We start from the raw sequence: 25,107 nt of genomic DNA, 5'->3' as shown, positions 1-25,107 counted from the left end.
GCCTTAGTGTTCGCATCCGAGATCTGAGTGTGGGATCGTCCTGGAGCCTCCAGGGTGCTCACCTGTCTCTCCTTGCCCCAAGACATCAACGAGCTGAAGGTATTTGTGGACCTGGCCTCTATCTCCGCGGGGGAGAATGACATCGACGTGGACCGGGTGGCCTGTTTCCACGACGCCATGCAGGGCTATGCGTCGCTGCTGTACAAGCTGGATGCAAGTGCGGGATTTGACGCGTTCATGACACATCTGGAAGAACTGTGGAAGGCTCTGGAGAATGACCCACACCTGCCCCATAAACTGGTAAGTCTTCCTTCTGGCTGGATCCGAGTACATGAAGCTGCACACACGTTCATTCGGCATCACGCGGGCAGGAGCACGAGTCACCCTCGCTGTGTGGCACATGTGAAATGATGTTTCAAACCAGTTGTCCTTCATACGTGGAAACACTTTCTTTCCCTTATTAGAAAGTAGGATTCAAATTTGCAGGTAAAAAAGAGCAGCTTCCATATTGCAAAACACACGTGGAAAAAAGACTGACATATGACCCGTGTTTTTTTCTGAATGGTGGTAGCTGTTACTTAATTCTGTATGTTTCTTGGTACTTTCCGTGTTTTCCACAATTGGTATAAATTAAGTTTCTTTAAATAATCTCTACACCCAACGTGGGGCTTGAACTCAGGACCCTGAGATCAAGAATTGCATGCTCTACCGACTGAGCCAGCCGGGCACCACTGTGAATTAATTTTTTATCAGAAAAATGAACGAACGTGTTAGTTTAAGTAAACCGTTTGCACCAGGGTCTGAGCAGACCCGTACCGTGTCATGTGGCTGGTGCGCAGAGGTGATGTTCGGCCAGATCCACTGGAGGGTGAGGGAGGAAAGGAGAGACAGAAGGACCAAGTAGAGGCGGCTCCGTTTCTGCTGCTGGAAGCTTACGTCCAAACAAAAAGTCTTTGTTGTAGTTGCTCCAAGTACTTCCATTTGGACTTGGGGTCCCCAGAAACACACTTCGATTGTAAGGCCGCACTGCCCTGCTCTGTCTAGCATCCCCCCCCCCGGGGGCCCGGCAGCACGAAGCCCTCCCACTGTTCTGTCCACGTGCCCCCATGTGCTAGCCAGGGCAGCGGCCACTGGTGGGGACACAGACGGATAGCCCATTACATAAAGGGCAACACCATGGAACAGTGACCAAAAGGGAATAGCAAGAGGGCAGTGGGTGAGGAAGGCCTCCCCTGTGGGCAGGAGATGGGGATGGGGGGCTTGCCCCATGGGGAGCAGAGATGGAAGAACCACAGGAAGAAGAGAAGGAAGGTTGCTCACACCATGGCCTGTTTCACTTCCTGTCCCAACAGCGTGACTCTGCCAGGAACTTGGAGTGGCTGAAAACTGTGAAGGAAAGTCACGGTTCAGTAGAACTCTCTTCCCTGTCATTGGCAACAGCCATCAATGACAAAGGCATCTATGTGATCAGGGCCCCCACAGATGGCCAAAAGGTGAGCCACCCTGCCTCCTGGCATAGCTGGCAGTGGCGTGTGCAAGCTGCTGCACAATGGGGTGGGGGGGGGGTTCTGCCTCCAGAAAAATGACCTCTAAACGTACATGGTTCCATAGATCTCCCCAGACACGGTTCTACAGTTGCTCCTGCCCGAGAGCCATGGAGGCCACGAGGAGGTGCGACTCTACTCTTCGGAAGACCTCAAGGAGCTTTTGAACAAATTGATGCTGATGTCTGGCAAGAAAGATCACAGCAACGTTCAAGTAGAGGTATTTTCCAAGGTGAGGGTTCATGATGACCTTGGGGCCAAGCAGATGTCATGAGCTCATGTTTGGGCAGAGGACTCTCAGTGCCCAGTAGCCAGAGAAAGTCTGGAGGGTTTGAGTGTGGATGAGTTGATAGAAAGCACTCTGCTTTAAGTCCATGGAGCAGGGAGCTAGCAGGTCTGCAGAAGGCAGTCACCCCAAGTCCTGGCCTGAAGAGACGTCTGAGCTCCAGCAGGCCCTTTGGTTGGTACTTCCTTCTTAAGATGCACAGACCGAATTGTCCTGAGTTCTCCGCATTGCAGAGGAGGTAACCCCATGGGTAGGTCTTAGAAAGAGACTCCTTGCTTTACTCACTCTGTAAATCAGCGAGAACCTGCAAAGACTTAAAGATTTAGATAGTCTTCATCGAAATCAGAAGTGACCATGTTGATAAAGGAATATTCATTTACGTAACTTTGTTACGGGATTTTTCTTTCAAGGCCATTTGTACTTTATGACGACATTCTTTAGCCTTATTAGAGAGTCCTGTGGGACGCTGATGATGTAAATGGGGAAATAAGGCCTCTGTGATTACCCCGTGTGCTCGAGGCCACACGGGGAACCAGTGGAAAGACGTGAACCCAAGTACTTCAGTTATATCTCTGTTGGTGTCATTCTGGACTATTGTATGACCTCTGGTTCCGTTTGCCACAGGTGTTCTGCAACGTGCAGAGGCTTGTCCAAGCCTTCATAAACCTTTACTGTGCTGGAAACATGCTGTTCAGGGCCTGGCATGCCGAGGTGTACTGCACCCCCCGGTACGGCATCTCCATTCGGATGGACTTCTGCTTGGAGACCATAAGCCTGCTCGAGGGCAGTGGGCCGGTGGCCGAGCTGTTGGAGGCCATCAGCAGGCAGATGGAGCACTTCCTGGACCACTGGAAGAGCTTCGTGGCAGAGAAGCGGGCCAAGCACTTTTATCTCAACTACTACACCGCCGAGCAGCTGGTGTACTTGAGCACAGAGCTTAGGAGACGGACGCCCAGCAACGCCGCTCTCACCATGCTGTCCTTCATCAAAGGTAACTGCACCCCGACGGACATCGCAAAGGCCCTTGAGGGGCCCGATGGTGAGGCTGCCAGGCACCATGAGAGGACAGTGGTTGAGGGATTGCGGCTGATGCTCCTGCGTGAGTTCAGCCTGGCGGGCAAGCTGAGGGCCGTCATGGAGCAGTCAGTGGCGTGCATGAGTGCCTTCCTGCCCCACTGCCTGGACCTGGAGACCCTTGGCTGCTCTCTGGCCTTCCTGGGCTTGATGAGCGGACGTCCTGTGGAGCGGCTCCTCCCCAATGGCCTGCACGTCGGCCAGCCCAACCTCATCGTCTGTGGCCACTCTGAGGTGCTGTCGGCCGCCCTGGCCATCTACATGCACACCCCGCACCAGCCGCTGCCCACCTTCGACGAGGTGCTGCTCTGCACCCCGGGAACCACGTTTGAGGAGGTGGCACTGCTCCTGCGCCGCTGCCTGACCCCACGCTCCCGGGGACAGGGGGTCTACAGCCTGCTGTACGCGGACCTGCTGAGCTACGAGGTGGCCTGCCAGGTGGAGGCGCTCTTCCTGAGCCTGTGCTTGCAGCCTCACCACAGTGACTTCCAGCTGGTGATGATCTGTGACTCTGAGCGGGAGCATTGCCACCTGCCCTCAGCCTTCAGCCAGTACAAGGTCCTCGTCACCCCCCAGGCGCCCCTCCAGGACATCCAGGCCTACCTGGCTCGACATTTCCAGGTCCCCAGGCACACGCCATCAGCTGCCGATGTGTTCCGGGACCGGATGTGTGTGGGGATCGTGGCCTCCAAGCGAGCGGGCGTTGGTAATGACAGCTCCTAGGGTGGGTGGGCCCCTTGGGTCCCAGGGACCATGTGACAGCCCTTCCCTGTCCAGCAGGGGCAACTTAGGTGGAGCCCTCTGCAGGGGGGGGAGGGTGGGGTGGGGTGGCAGGACTGAGTCCCAGGGAGGTTTTGATCCTCTGAAGCTATAAATCGGGGCCTGTGCTGGAACGGGACACACTTTCTCGCTGGGTTTCATGCTCAGGTGAGTCCAGGGAGCCAACTCACCTTCCTTTACACAGGCCTCTCTGAAGCTCCCTCTCTTTTAAACTCCGTTGGTCACTTCAGGGTTAATGTGGGTCTTGAGAGCAGGTGTGATTGCTTTGGGAAGAAACAGGTGCCCCTTGACTTCCCTTCTATTGACTTTATACCCTTAACTGCATGACTTTCTCTGCATGGAGAACCTGCACCCCCACCCCGGACACAGGTGGCACAGCCACTGTCCTTTGACTCAGATTGCCGCCATCCATCCCAAGGGATGGCAAGGATAGTGAGCAGGCAGCAGCAAGGAAATTTGAGGGCTCACAAGTATGTTCTTTAACATGATGTTACATTGCAACAGTTCTGAATTTTGCACAGAGAAATGACTTGTAATAAATCTTTCTGGATTCTCTCATTCCTGGTCCACAGCCCTGGCACCTAATTTCCATATTTTATTTTATTTCATTTTTTTAAGATTTTGTTTATTTGAGAGAGAGAGAGAGAGCACAGAGGGAGGAGCAGAGGGAGAGGGACAAGCAGACTCAGTGCTGAGTGAGGAGCCCAATGTGGGGCTCGATCCCAAGACCCTGGGATCATGACCTGAGCAGAAATCAAGAGTCAGACAGTTCACCTCCTGAACCGCCCAGGTGCCCCCTAATTTCCCTGTTCTAATGTTACAGGAAAGTCTCTCTATGTGGAGAGATTACATGGCAGACTGAAGAGGAAGCTTAGAGACAAAGAAGTGCCCTTAAAAGTGATCCGACTAATCGACTCTCAGGTGGACGAGAACCAAGTGCTGTGCTCCCTCCTGCCTTTCCTGGAGGCTGACTACCAGACAAGACCTGTGATCTTCCACTTGGATGTGACCTCGTCAGTGAGTACCCCAGGATTTCAGTCGAATGGCCGCATCAGGAAAGACCCAGTCCCCATGTCCCGGCCCACCCCCTCCCTGTATAAAGAAGTTCCTTTTCCTCTGTGATACTCAGTATCACTGTGTCCAAGGACAGAGGACGACGGTCCTCAGGGTTGGGAGACTGTGTTGTCTTTTGTGTGTGCTTACAACCCCACATGATTCTGTCTCTAGGTGCAGACTGGACTTTGGGTGTTCATTTTCAAACTCCTCATCCTACGGTACTTAATGGATATAAATGGAAAAATGTGGTTTCGGAACCCGTGCCATTTATACATCATTGAAATCCTGGAAAGGACTCCAGCGCTGCCCAAGACGCCTTCAAGGCAGGTGTGTACCACAGGGCCTTTTCATGTGTCTGTGCCAGCACGTCCCACTGTGGCCTCAGCGAAGCCACTGGGTGCTGTGTTAGTAAAGACAAATCAATCTTTACAATTCTTTTTTTTTTTTAAGGATTTTATTTATTTGACAGAGACACAGCTAGAGAGGAAACACAAGTAGGGGGAGTGGGAGAGGAAGAAGCAGGCTTCCGCTGAGCAGGAAGCTGATGCGGGACTCGATCCCAGGACTTTGGGATCATGACCCGAGCCGAAGGCAGATGCTTAACAACTGAGCCACCCAGGTGCCCCTCCAGTTCTTTTTTAATAATGTCTGGGATAAAAATACTCTTACTCTAGTTAGGAGTATCTCGAGTTTGATTTGTTCAATTTGGGATTGATGCTGTTTGAGTGAAATGCCAGAGGTGCTCAGAACACAGTAAATCCATCTGCTGGGCACAGTCCGTCCTTCTTAATGCCAGCTAATATGGGAAGGAGGCTTTTGTCACATACACTTCTTAACAAAAGGGAGCCTTGTGCACACACGTGCACACGCACACATGCTGAGTAGAGGTTTTGTTTCAGGAAGTTGGGTGACAAGGACCTAACGGCGGAGCAGGTAGCTCCCATGATGCCTCAGCATACAAAAGCAGTCTATGCACAAAGGAGTCTAGAGAAATCAGTGTATGGAAAGTGGGTTCTCAAAAAGGTCCATCTAGTATAGATCCTGTGGAGGGTTAAAATGCAGAAGCTGTTTTTTAGGAAATGTAGTCATAACTATTTATTTGTGTCTCCCTTTTCTAGAGTACACACACCCCCCAGTTCAGTTTTCTCGATGTCTTCCCAAAAGTCACCTGCCGGCCTCCCAAAGAAGTGATAGACATGGAGCTGAATCCTGAAGAGAGCTGCAGCGATCCAGGGATGGACCAGAGAGCGTTCCGCAGCGAGACTTTCCAGAGGCCTTACCAGTATTTGAAACGATTCCATGAGAAACAAAACCTAGACGTGTTTCAGTACCAGGAAGGCTCTGTGGAAGGCACCCCTGCGGAATGCCTCCAGTATTTCCTGATTTATTGCGGGGTGATAAATCCATCCTGGTCAGAGCTACGGAACTTTGCTGGGTTCTTGAATTATCAGCTCAGAGATTGTGAGGCCTCCCTCTTCTGCAACCCACACGTGATTGGAGACACACTGCAAGGCTTCAAGAACTTTGTGGTCACCTTCATGATCTTCATGGCAAGAGATTTTGCCACGCCGACACTTCATACGTCCGATCAAAGCCCAGGGAGGCATACAGTCACCATGGACGGGGTCAGGGAAGAAGACCTAGCCCCTTTCACTCTCCGGAGGAGGTGGGAGTCAGAGCCTCACCCGTACGTGTTCTTCAACGGTGACCACACGTCCATGACCTTCATAGGCTTCCACATCCAGCCCAACAGGAATGGCAGCCTTGATGCTGTTGATCTCTCTAGTAGGGGGGTGATCAAGAAAGACGTCATGGGGATGGAACTGTACCGGGGGCTGTTGCTCCAGAGGGTGCCCTTCAATGTTGACTTTGATAAGCTGCCCAGACATGAGAAACTTGTAAAGCTCTGCCTGGCATTGGGGATCCAGTGGCCCGTGGACCCTGATGAAACCTATGAGCTCACAATGGACAATATGCTGAAGATCCTTGCCATTGAGATGCGGTTCCGGTGTGGGATCCCCGTCATCATCATGGGAGAGACTGGCTGCGGGAAAACCAGGCTCATTAAATTCCTCAGTGACCTGCGACGTGGGGGCACCAAAGCTGAAACCATGAAGCTAGTCAAGGTCCATGGAGGAACAACGGCAGAGATGATCTACTCCAAAGTCCGGGAGGCAGAGAAACTTGCTCTCTTCAATAAGGACAAACATCAGCTGGACACCATCTTGTTCTTCGACGAAGCCAATACAACGGAAGCCGTAAGCTGTATCAAGGAAGTCCTGTGTGATCATACAGTGGGCGGCCAGCCCCTGGCCAGAGACTCAGGCCTGCACATCATAGCGGCCTGCAACCCTTACCGGAAGCACTCGCAGGAGATGATCTGCCGTTTGGAGTCGGCCGGTTTGGGATACAGGGTCCACGCGGAGGACACGGCAGAGAGGCTTGGCTCCATCCCCCTGAGGCAGCTGGTATACCGAGTACACGCTCTGCCACCCAGCCTGATCCCGCTGGTGTGGGATTTCGGACAGCTGAATAACACCGCTGAAAAGCTCTACATCCAGCAGATTGTGCAGAGGCTGGTGGACTCCATCGGGATAGATGAAGACGAGACTCGTGTGGTCACAGAAGTGCTTTCTGCTTCCCAGGGTTTCATGAGGATGAGAGTAAATGAGTGCAGCTTTGTCAGCCTCAGGGACGTGGAGCGCTGTGTCAAAGTGTTCAGATGGTTTTACGACCATAGTACGTTGCTCCTGTCAAAGCTGGATTCCTTTCTCCAGGAGTCCCACGCCAGCAAAAGCAACTTGGAGAGAGATCCTGTCCTCTGGTCCCTGGTGCTGGCCCTAGGGGTGTGCTACCATGCCTCTTTAGAACAGAAGGAGTCGTACTGGAGAGCCATTTGCAGGCTCTTTCCAGAACCATATAATGACAGCAAGGTTATTCTGGAGGAGATAACTCAAACACAGGGTCTATTTCTAAATGGCGTGTCTTTAAGGAAAACCATTGCTAGGAACTCGGCTTTGAAGGAGAATGTCTTCATGATGGTTATCTGCATTGAGCTGAAGATTCCCCTCTTCCTGGTGGGGAAGCCTGGCAGCTCCAAGTCTCTTGCCAAGACCATTGTGGCAGATGCCATGCAAGGCCCAGCAGCTCACTCAGACCTCTTCCGGAACCTGAAGCAGGTCCATCTGGTGTCATTCCAGTGCAGCCCACACTCTACCCCCCACGGCATCATAAGCACCTTCAGGCAGTGTGCCCGCTTCCAGCAGGGGAAGGATCTACAGCAGTATGTGTCTGTGGTGGTGCTGGATGAGGTTGGATTGGCAGAAGACTCGCCCAAAATGCCCCTGAAGGCTCTGCACCCACTGTTGGAATATGGGTGCATTGAAGACGATCCTGCCCCGCACAAAAAGGTTGGCTTCATAGGCATTTCCAATTGGGCCCTGGACCCTGCCAAGATGAACCGGGGTATTTTTGTGTCACGTGGCAGTCCCAATAAGAAAGAGCTCATAGAGAGCGCTAAGGGGATTTGCTCTTCAGAGCCCCTAGTTCAACAAAGAGTCCAAGGGTACTTTGCACCCTTTGCCAGAGCCTATGAAACAGTGTGTCGGAAGCAAGACAAGGAATTCTTTGGGCTTCGTGACTACTATAGCCTCATCAAAATGGTCTTCGCCAAGGCAAAGGCTTCTAATAGAGAGCCCTCCCCACGAGACATTGCGCAGGCTGTCCTCCGGAACTTCAGTGGCAAAGATGACATCCATGCTCTGGATATTTTTACAGCCAATTTGCCTGAGGCGAGGTGCTCAGAAGAAGTCAGCACCATGCAGCTAATTCAGCAGAACATGTGCAGTGACCTTCAGAAGGTGTCAGGCAAGGAGCTGGACGAGTCTGAGTCCCGCTACCTGCTTGTGCTGACCAGAAACTACGCGGCCCTGCAGGTCCTGCAGCAGACGTTCTTCAGGGAGGACCCGCAGCCAGAGATCATTTTTGGTTCCAGCTTTCCCAGAGACCAAGAGTACACCCAGGTCTGCAGAAATATCAACCGAGTGAAAATCTGCATGGAAACCGGCAAGACGGTGGTGCTGCTCAACCTGCAGAGCCTCTACGAGAGCCTCTACGACGCGCTCAATCAGTACTACGTCTACCTCGGAGGCCAGAAGTACGTCGACCTCGGTCTCGGGACCCATCGGGTCAAATGTCGGGTTCACCCGGACTTCCGCTTGATAGTCATTGAGGAGAAAGATGTTGTCTACAAACATTTTCCCATCCCTCTCATTAACCGGCTGGAGAAACATTATCTGGATATCAACACTGTTTTGGAGAAATGGCAGAAAAATATTGTGGAAGAGCTTAAGAGCTGGGTGGAGAGATTCGTGGACGTGAAATCAGAGCAGTTTGTAGCCAGACACAAATACAGCCCTTCTGAAGTTTTCATTGGCTACCACCCGGACGCGTGTGCCTCTGTGGTGCTCCAGGTCACCGAGAGTCTGGGTCACAGCATCTCGACTGATGAACTATACCAGAAGGTATCTGAGGAGGCCAAGTTGATACTGCTGGGTTGTGCCACGCCAGACGCTGTGGTTCGGCTGGGCGCTACCTCCCTGGGCCAGTTTGCCGCACAGTCCTTGTCTCGAGAATACCACCACAGACAGCAACATAACTCCTTTGCAGACTTCCTTCAGGCCCAGCTTCGCACACTGGATCCGAAACGCCGTGTCATCTTCACAGAGGTGATTATCTCTCTAATTTTACCCTTGTCCTCTTTCATCTAAGAGGCCTTACTTCCCTGGTTTCAAGAATTCAGGATTCTTTTCGAGTCAGTGTACAGGAGTCATAAATGAATATGTTGAGACTTTAGTTTCTCTCCATTAAGTATGAGGAAACCCAGATATTCACAAAAATTCAACGAAAGCAAGTTTTGATTGCCTGTTTCTGTGCAGAGCTCTGTGCTGATAGTAACATTATATACAGTGTTCACTTCAACAAATGAAGTGATGCATTTGAGTACTGTGCTGGGGGCACCAAGGATATAAAAATGCATTGGCCCCGTTCCTGGCCTCGGTCAGGATACAGTGTAAGACTCACGAACAGTTGCCATTGACGTCATATGACTGTGCTACCCATAGGGACAGAAAGAAGCCATGCACATCACGGTATGAGGTCAGAGGACCTTCAAGCTGATGGTGAAATGCGGCTGGGAAAGTGTTCTAGCCGGAGGTCCCTACTTGAGCAAAGACGTTGAGGTGTGCCACAGTGCCATCTGTGCTGGAAACCAGGAACTGGTCACCGTGTGGCATGAAGCTCGAGGGTGCAAGGGCCGAGAGATGGGGATGAGATGCCATTGGAGAGACTTAATGGAGGGACTTATCAGTGGTGCTGACGAGCTGGGTCTGCTGTCGAGAGGGGAGGGATAGAGGCACACATGTTGAGATGTGTCCCATTGCGTGGGAGAGGGAAGAGAAAGCCTGATAAAAGACTATCACAGAAAAGATAGGTAGGGAGGCTACTGTACCAGTTCAAAGTGAGTAGATGGAACTGAGAAATAGTTCAGGTGTGACTTGGCAGAGCTGGTGATTGATTCCGTTTGGGGGCTGTGGAAGACAAAGGGGTGTGGGGATGGTTTCCTGGATTCTTCCTTGGATGACTGGAGGTTTAGTTAATTAGAATCCAGGAATGAGCAACAAGTATTGGTGGTAAATTCCATTCGGGACAGACTTCGATGCCCCTGTGGCATCCAGGCAGACACATCCATCATGTCGTTGGATATAGCAGTCAGAAGCAAGGCCAGCCTGGAGAGAGGGGTTCAGGAGCTAGGATATCTGCACGACCATAAGGAGTGTTTTGGTTTGCTCTGTGGGGGGTGTGACCCAGTGTTACAGGAGAATTGGTCATAACTGTGGGGCAGAAGGGGCACTACCCACCTGAACTCCATCTGGAAGTGTGCAGAAGACTAGGAGGGAGGAATGGCATTTGTGTTGAGCCCGAAGGGATCATTAGAATTTCTAGGAGGGCCAGGCAGGAAGGGACACTGGCGTCCAAGGAGATTTGAAGGCACCTAGCAACAGGATGAGTCTTCTCTCTGATACCTCTTGATCCTGTAGGTCCTGTTTGCCTCAACACTGCCTCATTTTCTGAAATTCCTCTGGGTTTGGATTCTTTTCTATCTGTGTACCAACTGCACAGTGCTTGCTGAGCCCATAGGAGGTATTTGCAAACTTCCTTGAATTCTAGCAGATAATTGGCATTTCCTGACTTTGTAGATCACCACTTTCTCCAGACTGCTGACTAACCACGACTGTGAAATTTTGGAATCAGAAGTGATGGACGGAGCTCTGAGGCCCACGATCCTGTCTCTGCAGCAGTTTGACACCGAGAGCTCATTCCTCAGAAAAGTCCAGTGAGGCTCTGCCCTTCCCTCCCCGTCCCCTCTACCCCCAGGTCTGACCACTTTGTGCTTCACGCGCATGGCTGCAGGGACCACTGGTGCTGTCACCGGCCCTGGTTAGTGAACACCGAGGACATGTGATGGAGAAGGACGGCGGCCCGTTCTCTCCGTGTCCCCTCGTCTCTACTGCCTTCTGCGTGGACATCCTTCTCAGAAACCAGCGCCTTTTGTCTTGTTAGGGAAGCATTTACTGGGGTTTATGTGCTCTCCACTGGCTTGTCTGCTCACATAGAGAGCCCCACCTGAGTGATTCCCCACCAATGAATTCCTTCAGATTTGCCATCACTCTGGGGAATTTTATCACCCATTTTTTAGGACGGACAATTTCCTTTTTCTTTCAGAAACTGCTTAGCTAACGTAGCCAGATGTAAAATCCTTATTATTCAAACGGATTTTGAAGACGGAGTTGGTAGTGCTCAGCTCATCGCTTCAGCTAAGTACGTTTTTGTTATTTTTCTCAGAAACTACCCAGAAAGCCCAAATTTTATTCAGAAGTTCCTAAAGAATTTCTTCCCTAAAAACAATGTAGTATTAGAATAAACAAATAAAAGTAAAAAAACTCTCGCTTTTCATTCCCCATGGATATGAGTTAAAGAAAAGGCTAAAACAAGGCAAACGTGGTAAAATGCCAAGAGGTGTAATAATAGGTTATTAGTAGGTTATAAAAGAATATCCTAGGAACGTACTGTCTGTACATACGTCTTGGTAATTATTAATGTTAAATTACACAATTGGAGTATATTGCAAGTTCAGGAGCAATCAGTATGTCAAAGCTTTCATTTGTATTTATTGGACATTTTTATAGTATTAGTATAGCAGAAATCTGGTACGCTTAGATTAACTCTGTCCCCTTATTAGTAAATTAGGGGAAAGGTGAGTGCTTGGGCCTTTGAAGGCATTGGAAGCCGTATTTCATAGCGTGGTTGTGGATGCACAGAATCCTGTTTCTCGGGATGGAAAGCTTAGCCAGCCTCACCCCAAGCAGCCTCAGAGCAGGCCTATGGAGGGTGGCAGGGCAGGACTCCTGGTCAATAAGGAGATGGCACTTCAAACCAGAGAGACACAGGAGTGGGGAAGAAAATGTTCCTGCTGGGACAGAGCTTGCCCTCCTTCTCTCATGAGAGGAGACAATGAGCATGAGGGTATGAAATTTATCTAGGGCGCCTGGGTGGCTCAGTCGGCGAAGCATCTGCCTTTGGCTCAGGTCATGATCCCAGGGCCCTGGGATCGAGTTCTTCCTTGGGCTCCCTGCTCAGTGGGGAGTCTGCTTTTTCCTCTGCCTCTGCCTGCCGCTCCCCCTGCTTGTGCTCAGTCTCTCTCTCTCTTTCTCTCTCTGTCAAATAAATAAATAAAAGCTTTAAAAAAAAGAAATTCATCTAAAGCTAAGAAGACACGAGATTGAACACAACCACTCACAGGACACGCTTCAGCTACTTCTCCACTTCGGTTTTGATTATTTGCTTACTTGTTTGTTTCTTTCCTTTTTTTTTTTTTTTTTTGAGTTGTTTTGTCTTTGCTTGTTTGTTTTAAAATAGGTATTCTGCCATAAATGAAATCAACAAAGTACAAGGCAATAAGGACCACATCTTGGTCTATTTTATCACAAAACTGTCCCGGATGGGAAGTGGAGCACCCTACGTGGGATTCCATGGAGGTAGGGTGAAAATGTTAGTGGAAATGCTTATTTAGACCATGTTTGAGTTCTTTCTAATTCGGTCCCGTGGTGTACAAGTCTGGAATTCGAACATTGGTGTTAATCTCAGCAATACCTGTTTCAGATTCGATGAGGTTTCTTACCAGTGGTTACCGCGGGAAACACTTCTGTCTGGACTTGCTGCTCCAGCTTACGGCATCCCCTTTATAGACCAGTAGATAAACACTTGATCAGCCTGTCTGGGTCCTTGCCTTTTATAACATTGACAACCCAGCGGAGACCCCCCGCCTGGCACTGTTGCAGAAGCACTGACACTTTATGCCTGTTTCTGGAGGGAGGGAAACGCTAGCTTAAACCTCTCTCTCTCTCTGTCTCTCTCTCTCTTCTGAGGAGTTAAACCAAATAATATGTTAAGAAAATTGGTATTCTAGAAATCGGCAATTTTGTAGGGAATGGGAAGCAAGTCTTGGCCAGTTTCCCACACTCTTTACTAACTGATGCAGCAAGTATAATACAAAATGTAAAAAGACTCAAAACCTTCAACTATCCTTTACAAAAAGGCAGTTCCCTTCATTCTTACAACTGATGTTTGTGTGAACGGTTGTTGGTGTAGATACAGGGCAAGGTGGTTTCTGTGTGGATTCCGGGTTTTTGGCATCAGGGTACAAATCATTCAGTAGCAGTGTATTGAAACACCGGGACATGTGGTGTGTCCCTGCTTGGAGCTGACAAGAGTACGCCACGAAAGGCATGGGAAGACTCTAGGTGACTTTTACTCCCCACAGGGCTGTGGCAGTCTGTGCACATTGACGATCTCCGGAAGTCCATGGTCATGGTTTCAGATGTGACTAAGTTGCAGGATGTGGCCATCAGCCAGCTCTTTAAGGCAGAAGAGAACCCTGAGTGTAAGTCGGGAGGAAGCCTTTGGGGATGTAGGTAGAATGGTAGGAGTGGCAGCCAGGGGTGCGGAGGTGCAGGGAGGTGTGCTGTTGTCCCGTGAGGGTCAGGCCGTGCCCTCATCCCCATTGAGTGCCTGCACCTGCCCCAGCGGGGGATGAGTCCACGGGTACCACCTCTCCTCCCTAGGGCCAGGCACTGGTCAGGAGTCCCACATGGGAAAGCAGTCTTTGTGGACGTGGCATGCTGTGAAGTGGGGGTCTCTGCCATATGTCACACTCTGGTTGCCAGGGCTGCGTGTCAGCTATGCACCTTGGACGGGAGGGAGGGTTGCCACTGGTGGACCACACAGATGGGGCCGGTCAGAGGCCAGTCTGTGTGACCCCCAGCCTCTCCTGTGGGGCCTGCAGTGGGGGCGAGGGGCCAGGAGGCCTGTGGGGGGAACCTGTGTGCCACTCCCGTCCCCAGCAGCTTGCCCGTGCTACTTTTGCAGTGAAGACAGGACACGGGGCCCGAGATGGCCGGGAGGAGGCAGAGGAACCCCAGGCTGCAGAGTCGGGGGAAGCAGCAGAGGCGGGCTCGGAAACAGAAGGCTCTGAGGTGACAGGCAGCAGATGCGCCGAGCGAGGCAGGAGTAATGTGAGTTCTGGCTCTTTCTTATCCTTGGGACTCCTGGGAGGCCAGACTACCCCATGGGCCACGGCCTCCTGCTCACCCCTGGAGTCGAGGCCCATGACCAGGGCAGGGTTCCCCATGACGGAGTCCCCCGGCAGTGGCCCTCAGAAGGGTGGGGTGTAGGGCCCGGAGGCCTTACCGTCCACGCCACACACGCAGATCATGGACACCACCAGCCTGCTGCGGGGCTGCATACAGGGTGCGGTGGGCATGCTCCGGGACCAGGAGGAGGGCCGTCCACGCAGCATGCGCAGAGTGGAGATTCTTCTCAGCCTTTTGAATGAGGACGACGCGGAGAAAGGTACAGAGTCCCGGGGCCACACACAGGCGGGCTCCCTCTCAGGAATACCCGTGGGACCCGCCTGAGACACGGCTCCTCTGCTCTTTTGCAGCTGCTTTCCTGCAGGCATGCAAGGCACGCCTCTCCGCCCTCCTCGAGCAGCAGGAAGAGAACTGCTTCTTCAACGTGAAGGACTGGGTGTCAAGGGAAGCCTCGAATCAGGACGCTCTCCAGGAGGCAGGCACATTCAGGTACTGGGACGAAGGGCACCGGAGGGCCATGTTGTGGTGGCGGGGCAAGAGCACCCCGGCCGTGGATGATTTGGCCACTGCTTCTTTCTAAAGTTCTGAGCGGTTCAGAGCAGTCACATGTTTTCTCCGAAAGGTGCAGGATGGTCTGGGTCGTGGGTACATGGGGTTTGCTAGACTCTTCTCTACATCTCTGCATGCTTACGTTCCGTCATAACAGCAACAAAAAACAGAACACCTGTTCTTACAGGTTGTAAACATTGGCTGGTATATTCGTCCCACAGAGATGGCTGCTGTTTTAGGTTGTGGAGGAGGTGATAGGCAGGGAGGGAAGGAAAATGTCCCAGGCCTGCGGCTTGGTTGAAGTTATGTGATAATCATAGACGTGGGACCCGGGAGTATTCATTCATCATCCGTGGTCCTTTTTCTGTAAAACCCTACCCGTTTTGTCAGGACTAAGCAAGACAACCCATGTTGTGGAGGGAGGCATGATGCTGTGGGTCCCCCAGGGAAGATTCGGCTTCCCCTTGTCCACAGAGTTCTCGTAGGCTTGTGGCAGTCACTCTGCCCCTGGTTTCCTCACTTGTGAGAAAATGTTCAGCTCATCTGAAGCCCCTCCCATCCGGCCTTCCCAGACATGATCCGTGTGGCTTCGGCAACACTGCCTCTGTGTGATGGGCAGAGGGAAATGTGGGAGCCCCCAGAGTTGAGTGGAAGATGTGAGCTCGTCGGTGCTGATTTCACTGCTGTGGTGGATTTCTGCTCCTTCCAGAAAACTAGACTTTGCTTCTCTAGTTACCCTTAATGTCTTTCCTACTTACACTTTTTTTTTTTTAAAGATTTTATTTATTTATTTGACAGAGATAGAGACAGCCAGCGAGAGAGGGAACACAAGCAGGGGGAGTGGGAGAGGAAGAAGCAGGCTCATAGCGGAGGAGCCTGATGTGGGGCTCGATCCCATAACGCCGGGATCACGCCCTGAGCGGAAGGCAGACGCTTAACCGCTGTGCCACCCAGGCGCCCCCCTACTTACACTTTTTGAATGAGGAAATTTAGAGATCAGCTATGAATCTAGATGGTTTCCCCTGGTCACTCCTTACAGATATTACTAAATACTTAATTTCACATCAGTACTCCTTAAAATCTGCATTTTTGGTACCTCTCCAGCCACCGGACTTCCTAGACATGCCAGGTGTTCCAAGCCGTGTGCAGCCCCACTTCTGACCACTCTGCCATTGGCTGTGGCTTCGGGCTTGGCCCACCCCTTAGCAGCCGCCAGGGCTCCCTGAACACACCTCCGTGGAGTGGTCGGGACCATACCTGTAGCTCCCCTGTGTCAGCTGTAAGGCAGGCTCCGGAGCCTGCTAGCCCACTCTCACGGTCTCTACATCCGTCTCTGTTTACCATCCACATACTTGGGACCTAAGTCATTTACCCTCTCGGGATTAAAATCCAAGGCGTGATAGTCCTGGTTGTTCTTGACGTCCGGGGTCTGCATGCCCGTCCAGGTATGCCTTCCTGAGTGCCCTGCAGCCAGCTTCTACCTGTCACCCTGGGGCCTTCTACACTGTCCCAACGTGGGCACGTTTCCTTCAGTCAGGTGCTCTCTTGATCGTTAGTATGCTTTGTTTCTTCAGTAGATGCTTGTGAATTCTCTCCAGGTCCCTGCACACCACATACTTTAAGAAGGAAATCATCTTTCTTTCTTTTTTTTTTTCAAAATGGAGCCTCAATTGGTCTCCTCGACCTGAACTAGCTGGTAGTAGCTGTCCTACCCTGTGTCATAGAGTTCACGATTACGCATAAACGTCGTGATGACAACGGAGGACAATGTAGCTCATAGAAGCAGTGAAATATCCTTGTGGACATATAAACACTCAGATCCAGCGCGCGCAGCCGTCAGCAGCAGCTGCGTTCTAGAGAAACAGGTACTTTCCTGTTCCACTTGACCTGGGACACATTTATTTTGCCTTGTGCTGTATTCTCTTCACAACTTTTTTTCCCCTTTAAGTAACATTTATTTTTTTCCCAAATGCACATGGTCCCTTTTTTCTTTATAGAGCCTGGACGACTTGCTCTGGGAAATTAGCTGTATAACAGAATTCAACAAATGCTACTTGGCCTTTTCAGGGAACCGATGATCATTCATTGCACGTAGAATTAAGGTCTGTTCCAGTCCTGCCTCCAATGCTACACGTCTCTGTCTTCGAGTACTTAACACACCGGCAGTTTGCACGTACTGCCAGAGCCGTGGCGTGCACTCGGTAGACCAGACGCGTGGTTACAGCCCAGAAGGAACCACATGTCGAAAGGAGGCAGGAGTCCCTCAGCAATGCGTGCTGGCTGAGCTGGAACGAGATCTCCTCTCCCCCACGCTGCAGGCAGACCCTCTGGAAGCGGGTCCAGGGTGTGGTGACCCCTCTCCTGGCGAGCATGGTATCTGTCCTGGACAGAGACAGCAACCTTGAGCTGCTGACCAGGCCGGACTCTCCGTCCTGGACAAGAGATCTTTGGATGTTTATTTTCCGAGACATGAAGCTTCTGAACATTCCTCTTGTGACCAACGATCTGAGGTAAATAGGAGAGGTTTTTTTATTGTGGGAAGGGAAAAAAAAAAATCGTAATGCAGCAGAAGTCTTCATATGCTCTCCCAAGTAATTGATGAAGCATAGGTTTTAATTTTGGAATCACATTTATTTTACTTTTTTCTTTTTTGAGATTTTATTTTTAAGTACTCTCTGCATGCAGCGTGGGGCTCGAACTCACGACCGAGATCAAGATCCCCACGCTCCACCGCAGAGCCGGCCAGGCGCCCCCGAATTACGTTTATTTTAAACACTGCGTCCTTTTGCAGCCTGAGGGTGATGGCACTGCAGTAACAAATGAGAGTTCTGGAAAGTTCTGAGAAATCCTGGTTTTATTCGCCTTCCTCATTTCCCTGCTTGCAGAGTAGAATTGCCCCCGTCAGCTTTGTCTGTGCTGGCGAGGCTGTGCTTCGGAGAGCTGTTTGATCTGCGTGGCTCTGCCTGTCCCTCATTCCACGGCACGACCCACACAGCCCGCCCCGGGCCTGCTCTTGAGCAGCTCCCTCTCAGCGGGCCTCCCAAAAGCTTCCTCTTGGATTTCAGGGCCTTCGATTCTGGCGTGTGAGTGAATAAAGAGTATATGAGTAACTGGGATTGTGGATCTCCAGCGGAAACACTTATTTAGAAGACAAGGCATTGCTGACCATGAGGGATTGGGCCGCTTTGGACAAGTCATGTTCCATTTGCATGGGTGGAGGGCGAGGGTAGGTCCAGGCACCTCAAGACCAGGTTCTGGCCCCGATGTTGGGCTGCCCACTTGACTCTTCCCAGCCTTGGTTCATTTCTGTTTGTCTGTGAGACAGAGATGATCTGTGGACGTCCTGGATTCCTTTGTAACAGAAGCCCTGAGCTGTGAAGTGGGCCAGCAGGCTGCCTCTGAAGCCTTTTAGGCACCCTTGTTGTTGAGCCTGGGGAGAAACTGGCATCACTGTGTGTCTCCTGCCTTGAGCAAACTCTCACTGATCCTGTCCTTTGTCCTCCTTTGCCTTGACTGCAGATCTAAAAGTGAGATGCCCTACATCACGGTGCAGAACTACATGAGCCTTCTCGAGGACGTGTCCAGTGGAGTCCCATTTAGCTGGAGAATCAAAGACTATCTGGAGGAGCTGGGGGTCCAGGCTCAGTACATCACTGGAGCTGAAGGTGAGCTCAGGGCTGTGGTGAAACAGGACGTGTGCTGACTCCCCGTCGTAAGTGGGTCATTCCCATTTGGAGGCTTCTGGACAACTAGAGCACCAGTACTCAGGAGATGTCCCTAAGTGAGCCTTTCCCAACAGTGTCAGCGACTAGAGTGGAATAGCTTCCGCCAGACTGAGCGCTCGGTGTCCTGAGCCACGAGGCTCCTTGCTCTGCCATCACAGGCCAGGCAGCTTGGCCATAGGCGTCCCAGGAAATCTGGGCATGGTGCATGCTTTTGCAGAAGTCATCTTTCATACGTGAGATAGTCTTTTCAAAATTTACTTATGGTATTGCCTTTGAAAAAAACAGGTCAAGGGGCACCTGGGGGGCTCAGTCGGTGAAGCGTCTGCCTTCGGCTTAGGCATGATATCAGGGTCCTGGGATCAAGTCCCAAGTCGGGCTCCCTGCTCAGTGGGGAGTCTGCTTCTTTCTCTGTTTCCCTCTGTCTCTCCCCCCCCCCCCCCCCCGCGCCTTCCCACCGTTCATTCTCTCTCTTTCTCCCAAATAAATAAATAAAATCTTTAAAAAAAACAAAAGGTCAAAATACTTGACCTCTTACTTCTCTGGGTGTGCATTCTGCCACTTTCTCTGAATAAATTGAAGCAGCCTCTATTCTGAGGAAAGGGTATTTCCTTTTTTCGAGGCCGTACCCTTACTGACCCTGCTTTCCTGTGGTAGCTTGTGACTTGGGGGCCAGCACTCATCCACTAGAGGCAGATCTTTCTGGTTTGAGCAGCATGTGACTGCCGCCCCTGAAGAGCAGCCCACTCTTCCTGACCCACTTGGATCCTGGGGTTCCTGAAGCGTGGCTAGCCATAGAGCCTGGTCTCTCTCAGGTCGTTTTATCCCTTTGGGGCTAGCTGGGCTGTTAGTGACAAATCTAACATCTGCTCTGCTTTTGTTTCTGTTACTCCACTGGAAAAACATCTAAAATGTCTAGAAAGGACCATTAAATCCTGCAGCTTGTTCCCCTTTGCTGAGAGCTGCCATTCAGCAGAGCCTCATGTGCTGTTACTGTTTGCAGAGCTGCCCTTCCCCAGGAGATGCGAGGTGTTCTGAACACAGGGCAAGAGTCACGCCTCACGTTCTCCCACCACACCCTTCTTTGCTCTCCTCTGCAGGCATGTCGAAGAAATTAGTGGAAATCTTTCAGCAGACCCCTTTGGGCAGGTTTATTGCTCAGCTCAGTGCAGAACAGCAGCGAGAACTGTTTCTGTGCTACGTGAGGGACTTCCTCCTCTTGACGATGAGAGCGTCCACTTGGGAAGAACTAATGGTAGGTGCTGGGGTCTGGGGCGGGGTGACGCTGGTGTCACATGGACGGGTGCGAGCCATTCTTCCACTGTGGAGTGTGCTCGACCCTCAGCCCCCACCTGGGACCCCCAAACCACGGGCTTTTCATTAATACGAGGAAGACCTCCAATTTCCCTGCAACAGCTTCTTTTTAAATGGGGAGTTTCTTTTGAAGAAAATTAGGTGAATATTTAACTGACCATTACAGGCAGCAACAGTAACTGAAATTTTAGTGGACTTTAGGATGCTTCTGCTGACCGAAGGATTTCAGACTTGAGTGCATAAAAAAAAAAAGTGATAAAATTAAGGAGAACATATTTACAACCAGTATGATTAAGGGTTAATAAAAATATTCTTAGGAATCTTGGGGTACCCGGCTGGTTCTGACGGTGGAGCATGCAACTCTTGATCTCGGGGTTGTGAGTTCGAGCCCCATGTTGGCTGTACAGATTACTTAAAAATATAAAATAAAATTGGGGGGCTGCGTGGCTCAGTAGGTTAAGTGTCTGACTGTTTTTGTTTTTTTTTTTTTAAGATTTTATTTATTTATTTGACAGAGAGAGAGCCAGCGAGAGAGGGAACACAAGCAGGGGGAGTGGGAGAGGAAGAAGCAGGCTCCCAGCGGAGGAGCCTGATGTGGAGCTCAATCCCAGAACACCGGGATCACGCCCTGAGCCGAAGGCAGACACTTAACGACTGCGCCACCCAGGCGCCCCAAGAGTCTGACTCTTGATCTCAGCTTAGGTCTTGATCTCAGGGTCCTGAGTTCAGGCCCCATGCTGGGCTGCACGCCTGGCATACAGCCTACTTAAAAAATTAAAGTGAAATAAAATATCCTTAAGAATTAATAAGAAATTAATTAGAAAGTCTCCTTGGGGCTCAGTCAGTTAAGCGTCTACCTTTGGCTCAGGTCATGATCCTGGAGTCCCCAGAGGGAGAGCTGGGGGGTTGGGAGGGGCCAAGGGAAAGGGAGAGAATCCTGAGCAGACTTGCCACTGAGTGCAGAGCCCAACACAGGGTTTGATCTTATGACCCTGAGATCACAACCTGAGCCAAAATCAGGAGTCAGTTGCTTAACCAACTGAGCCACCCAGGCACCCCAGAAAGTCTCCTAATTTTAAAAAGTAGGTGAAAGTTATATAAACCAAGAATTAACAGAATAATTATGCAGAGATCTAGAAACACTAGAAAAACTAGCCAGCCTCACTGGTAGTCAACAGAATGTGAGTGGTTTTTAGATACTGCCTTTACCTGCCCGTGTGCAGCACTGGTTTGAGACACCGCCAGATGCTCCTCTGTTGCTGATGGTGCTGGGAACGAGTGTGTGCTTCTGGAAAAGCCTGGAGGGACAGATTGGGAACCTTACAAAATCTGAACTGGTGTTTTTGTCCCGAGAGTGTTATCAGATGTGGGCACACATTTTATCCATAGGAATGTTCTTTCCAGCTTTGTTCCTTAAAATGAAAAAATAGAAACAATTTAATTGTCCATCATAAAACGTCAGGCAAATTAAATTACAGCCATTTGATTGATGAATGGTTATTGTAATTGGTGCACACATTAACAGTGGTGTTCTTCAAGTGTATTTAGTGACAGAAATGTTCATAATGTGATATTAAATGGGGGAAAATCAGGAATACACTGGGGTTATAATTTGAGGAGAAAACGGGGACAGGATATGGATATAAAATGCCTAGAAGGGTTGACACCAAAAAGTACCCAGGGATGGTAACAGTGTGTGGTTTTTAATGTTCTCTTTTGTCATTTTTGAGCAGTTTACATTTTCTACTGTGAGACTTACCTTTTCTTTGTAATTGTACACTAAAAGCTTGTTTCTCACCCCAGGTTTTACGGGTGGCTCTAGGGTCCTGCGTCAATCAAGTGCAAGCACAGCGGCCACAGGAAGAGGTCTCCTTACCGTGGGTGCACCTTGCTCACCAGCACTTCAGGGGCCGGCTGCAGAACTTGTCCAGAATCTTGAATATCTGCCCCCAGATTCTACAAGTGCTGTTTTACAACATAACAGAAGGCACGTGGAAGGCCCGATTGGACAGACATGAGCTGGTATGGCCTCTTGTGGGGACAGTTTGTGCTTAGGGTCAGGGCTTGGCCTTCCTGGAGCAGATGGGGGTTGTTTCTGGGGCCGCCTGGGGTTGGGAAAGCCCAGGAGTCATGTTCTGCACGGGAGACCGCTTCCTGGGGCAGGTGTGCCCAGGTAAGGCAGAGATGTGAGGAACACATCTGACTCATGCCTCCTATGTCCCAGGATGAGAAAAGATGAGGCTCCAAGCCTGGCACATGAGAACACACGGGGCTCACGGCCTGGACCTCTGCACTTAGCACTTAGAGCAGCGACAAGGAGTGGGGTGCTGCTTTGTCAGGGGATTGTTCTCTGTCTCTCCAGACTCTGGATGCACTGGCAGCAGTGGCCTGCACGGAGGTGCTGACGAGGGACATCCTGCAGCCCAGCCCCCAGGCGTGGCTGCAGATGGTGAAGAATCTGTCCATGCCGCTGGAGCTCCTGGGCTCTGACGGGTACCTGCAGAGCTGCGGGAGGATGGCCAGAGATCTCATCAGGGAAGTTAGGTGAGACCAGCAGGCCGGCCCCCACTCATCCGTTCCCCATGTGCTTGCCTGTGGCTGACCGGGTTCTGGGCACATGGGGTTCTCTTGCCATGGAAAAGGGTCCTCTCCTCACTCACATCGCATCACATCTGCTGAACCTTCTTCAGTGCCAGGCATCGTGCCTGTGCTGGAGACGCAGAAAGGGAAACTGCATTCAGGGAGCGCTGGGGGTACAGGCGGGACAGAATGGGGAGCAGGTCCTCGGTGTCCCACTGGAGAAATGCTGGCAAAAGGGAGCAGTGGGAAGGGGCCCCAGGCAGGACAACAGGGACCAGCAGGGCAGAGGAAAGGGGACAAGCAGTTAGGTTAGGCTTCCTAGCGGGCAAGTCCTATGCTGGCCTTCCAGAGGGGGCCAGTACTCACACTGCCCAGGTTGCGGGTAGGACGTGGCACCCTGGTCCCCTCTGCTCTGCAAGTTTGAGGGAGGAGGTGGGGACACAGAGGGGGCTGGGAGGTGGCTGGGGGTCGGGAGCACGCAGCAAAGGGCTCCTCTCCGAGTCTTCCATCTGCCTTCACCCCACCCCTCTCTCTGATCCCACCCTGCCCCCTCTCCTGGCGTCTCAGACACTATAGTTCAAGCTCAGGGAGTGACTGCCATCTCTTACAGAACCCATTGGAACCGCATTTTCCCTGTGGCCCTTTTCGTGGAACACGTGCTCCTGGGGATCGAGAGCCAGATTCCTGAGCTGCAGGTGCTGGTGACTGAGTACGTCTTCCTGCTAAACAAGGTGAGTGCTTGGGCCAGGCCAGCTTAGCCAGCAGTGCACGCGTGCCTCCTTCCAGGGTGCAGGGCCCCGAGGCATCATCGGACATTTATCTGTGGGGCGGTACATCGCCTTCCAGCTGTCTGAGAGTCGTACCCGGAAGTGCAGAGGAGCGTGATTTTATCACACCAGCCACGATGTCTGCTGTGTGTGGGTGTCTGTCTACCTTTCATGAGCGCCAGTCAGGGTTCCCCAGCAGGAATAGAAGCGACTCAGGCTGAGGCCGGGAAGATGCCCTGGAACCCAGGGGACAGCTGAGGGGTGGGCTCCACCCAGGCCTCCCATGGCCTCAGACCTGTCCAGCCCAGCAGCCTGGCCCCCTGGGGAGGCCAGGTTTGCACAAGAGTGCCACCAGACTGTGGGCTTCTAAGCAGGGGGCTGTGGTTAGACCAAGGAAATGGCAAGCCCCAGGGCCTCTGCAGCTTGACACGCTTCATAGAGTTAGCGACGCACAGGACAGTGCTCTGCAGGAAAAGCCGCCATCTCTGTGCCCACATGCTCAGCAACGATGGCCGCTTAGTGAAAGATGGCCTCTGCCTTAGTTACCCCTGAAGCCTCGCACAAACACACGTAGTAGCTTTAGCTGGCTAGGCTCTGACGTGCAGGGGCATGCTCCGAGGAGGCTGACGTGGACACCAGGAGCCAGTCTCCTCCTCGGGGACCAGAAGATCAGTGGCAGAAACAAAACATAAGCCTACTTGTCTCATATGACCATGTGAGCCTAAGCAGTCCGGGGCAGCAGACCACTCCCCCCGACAGGTGGCCCAGCTCCCCTGAGTTGTCCCTTTGTCATCCTCACTGCACGGCTTCCGCCTTGTGGTCTGAGAAGGCTCTTCTTGCCCTCATGTGCCACAGGACACGAAGCATGGCCCGTTTTGAGAGCACAAGCCACAGTATGTCCACACCACTGCGGGTCGTGTACGGCTCACCGTCCTAAATGCAGTCATGGCCTCAGCTGGGTGCAGAGGCAATGCGGGCACCTTGGGCGGCATGACCATATGCCCAGGTAGAACCTGGAGGTTCTTTTGATAGAAAAACAGAGAAAGAACTCTAGAAAAAGTGCTCTGCAACCTGGGGTTGGCCCGAGAACCCATGATACCCTTCTTCCCACACAGAGGCCCCGTGTAGCCCCTCTCCAAGCCCTGCCCCATCACTGGCCAGGAGCCCTGGGGGCTGCTTCATCCTTCCTTCCAGCCAGTCCAGTGTGGCTCCTATGGCCAGGTGCCCGGTGAGCTGAAAGAGAAGTTGTCAGGTCCCTGTATGCCGGTGTGCATACACACGTAGGCTTTTGCAGGCTAGGGATACGGGGAGGTGTATAGGGCAATAAAGTCACCCCAGGAACTTACTGGGTTTCTGGTTTGTTTTTTCCCAGTCAGATCCAGATGTGAATGACCAGAGCCAGAGGTCTTCTCTCATGTATTTTCACATCTGAAGGCTCTTGTGTGTGTGGCCTCGTGCTCTCCTTGTCCCCTCCAAGGCTAGCCTTGAGGCCACTCGCAACAGGAGGCGGAAGGGGGAAGCATTGCCTGCAAGGCTGGCTCCTGTCATCTGGCTAGGAAGGAAGTCTTAACCGGGCAAGGCCTGGGGTCTCAACTCGTATCTTCTTCTGGGCCTGCCTTTTGAGAGCTGCCGCTTAGAGTTAGCCTGTGCTAGCAGTCGGCAGAGCCTCCCACAGGACTTCGGCAAAAGCTGCAAAAAAATGGATATTCTGTTCAGTTCTGAGAG

At 51.6% G+C, this 25,107-nt stretch overlaps 1 protein-coding gene across 4 annotated transcripts in view; it reads left to right on the top strand.

The window, feature by feature from the left end:
- Positions 1-25,107, top strand: part of RNF213 (ring finger protein 213) — a 99,552-nt gene that overhangs the window by 46,060 nt on the left and 28,385 nt on the right. For all 4 annotated transcript variants that reach the window (XM_040640067.1, XM_040640065.1, XM_040640066.1 and 1 more), the window contains 20 exons: positions 83-300; positions 1,353-1,493; positions 1,612-1,776; positions 2,455-3,610; positions 4,508-4,701; positions 4,912-5,067; positions 5,859-9,467; positions 10,998-11,134; positions 11,524-11,619; positions 12,718-12,836; positions 13,622-13,741; positions 14,227-14,372; positions 14,568-14,709; positions 14,801-14,939; positions 17,318-17,509; positions 18,519-18,664; positions 19,822-19,976; positions 21,839-22,057; positions 22,398-22,579; positions 23,226-23,346. In XM_040640067.1, the coding sequence (XP_040496001.1) occupies positions 83-300; positions 1,353-1,493; positions 1,612-1,776; positions 2,455-3,610; positions 4,508-4,701; positions 4,912-5,067; positions 5,859-9,467; positions 10,998-11,134; positions 11,524-11,619; positions 12,718-12,836; positions 13,622-13,741; positions 14,227-14,372; positions 14,568-14,709; positions 14,801-14,939; positions 17,318-17,509; positions 18,519-18,664; positions 19,822-19,976; positions 21,839-22,057; positions 22,398-22,579; positions 23,226-23,346 (7,553 nt within the window). The remainder of the gene's footprint in view (positions 1-82; positions 301-1,352; positions 1,494-1,611; positions 1,777-2,454; positions 3,611-4,507; positions 4,702-4,911; positions 5,068-5,858; positions 9,468-10,997; positions 11,135-11,523; positions 11,620-12,717; positions 12,837-13,621; positions 13,742-14,226; positions 14,373-14,567; positions 14,710-14,800; positions 14,940-17,317; positions 17,510-18,518; positions 18,665-19,821; positions 19,977-21,838; positions 22,058-22,397; positions 22,580-23,225; positions 23,347-25,107) is intronic.

The sequence above is a fragment of the Ursus maritimus genome, unplaced genomic scaffold (genome assembly GCF_017311325.1).
Source record: "Ursus maritimus isolate PB19 unplaced genomic scaffold, ASM1731132v1 scaffold_24, whole genome shotgun sequence".
NCBI classification, from domain to species: Eukaryota; Metazoa; Chordata; class Mammalia; order Carnivora; family Ursidae; genus Ursus; species Ursus maritimus.
The sequence above is the reverse complement of the archived record's forward strand: the minus strand, read 5'-3'. Positions and strand labels throughout refer to the sequence as shown.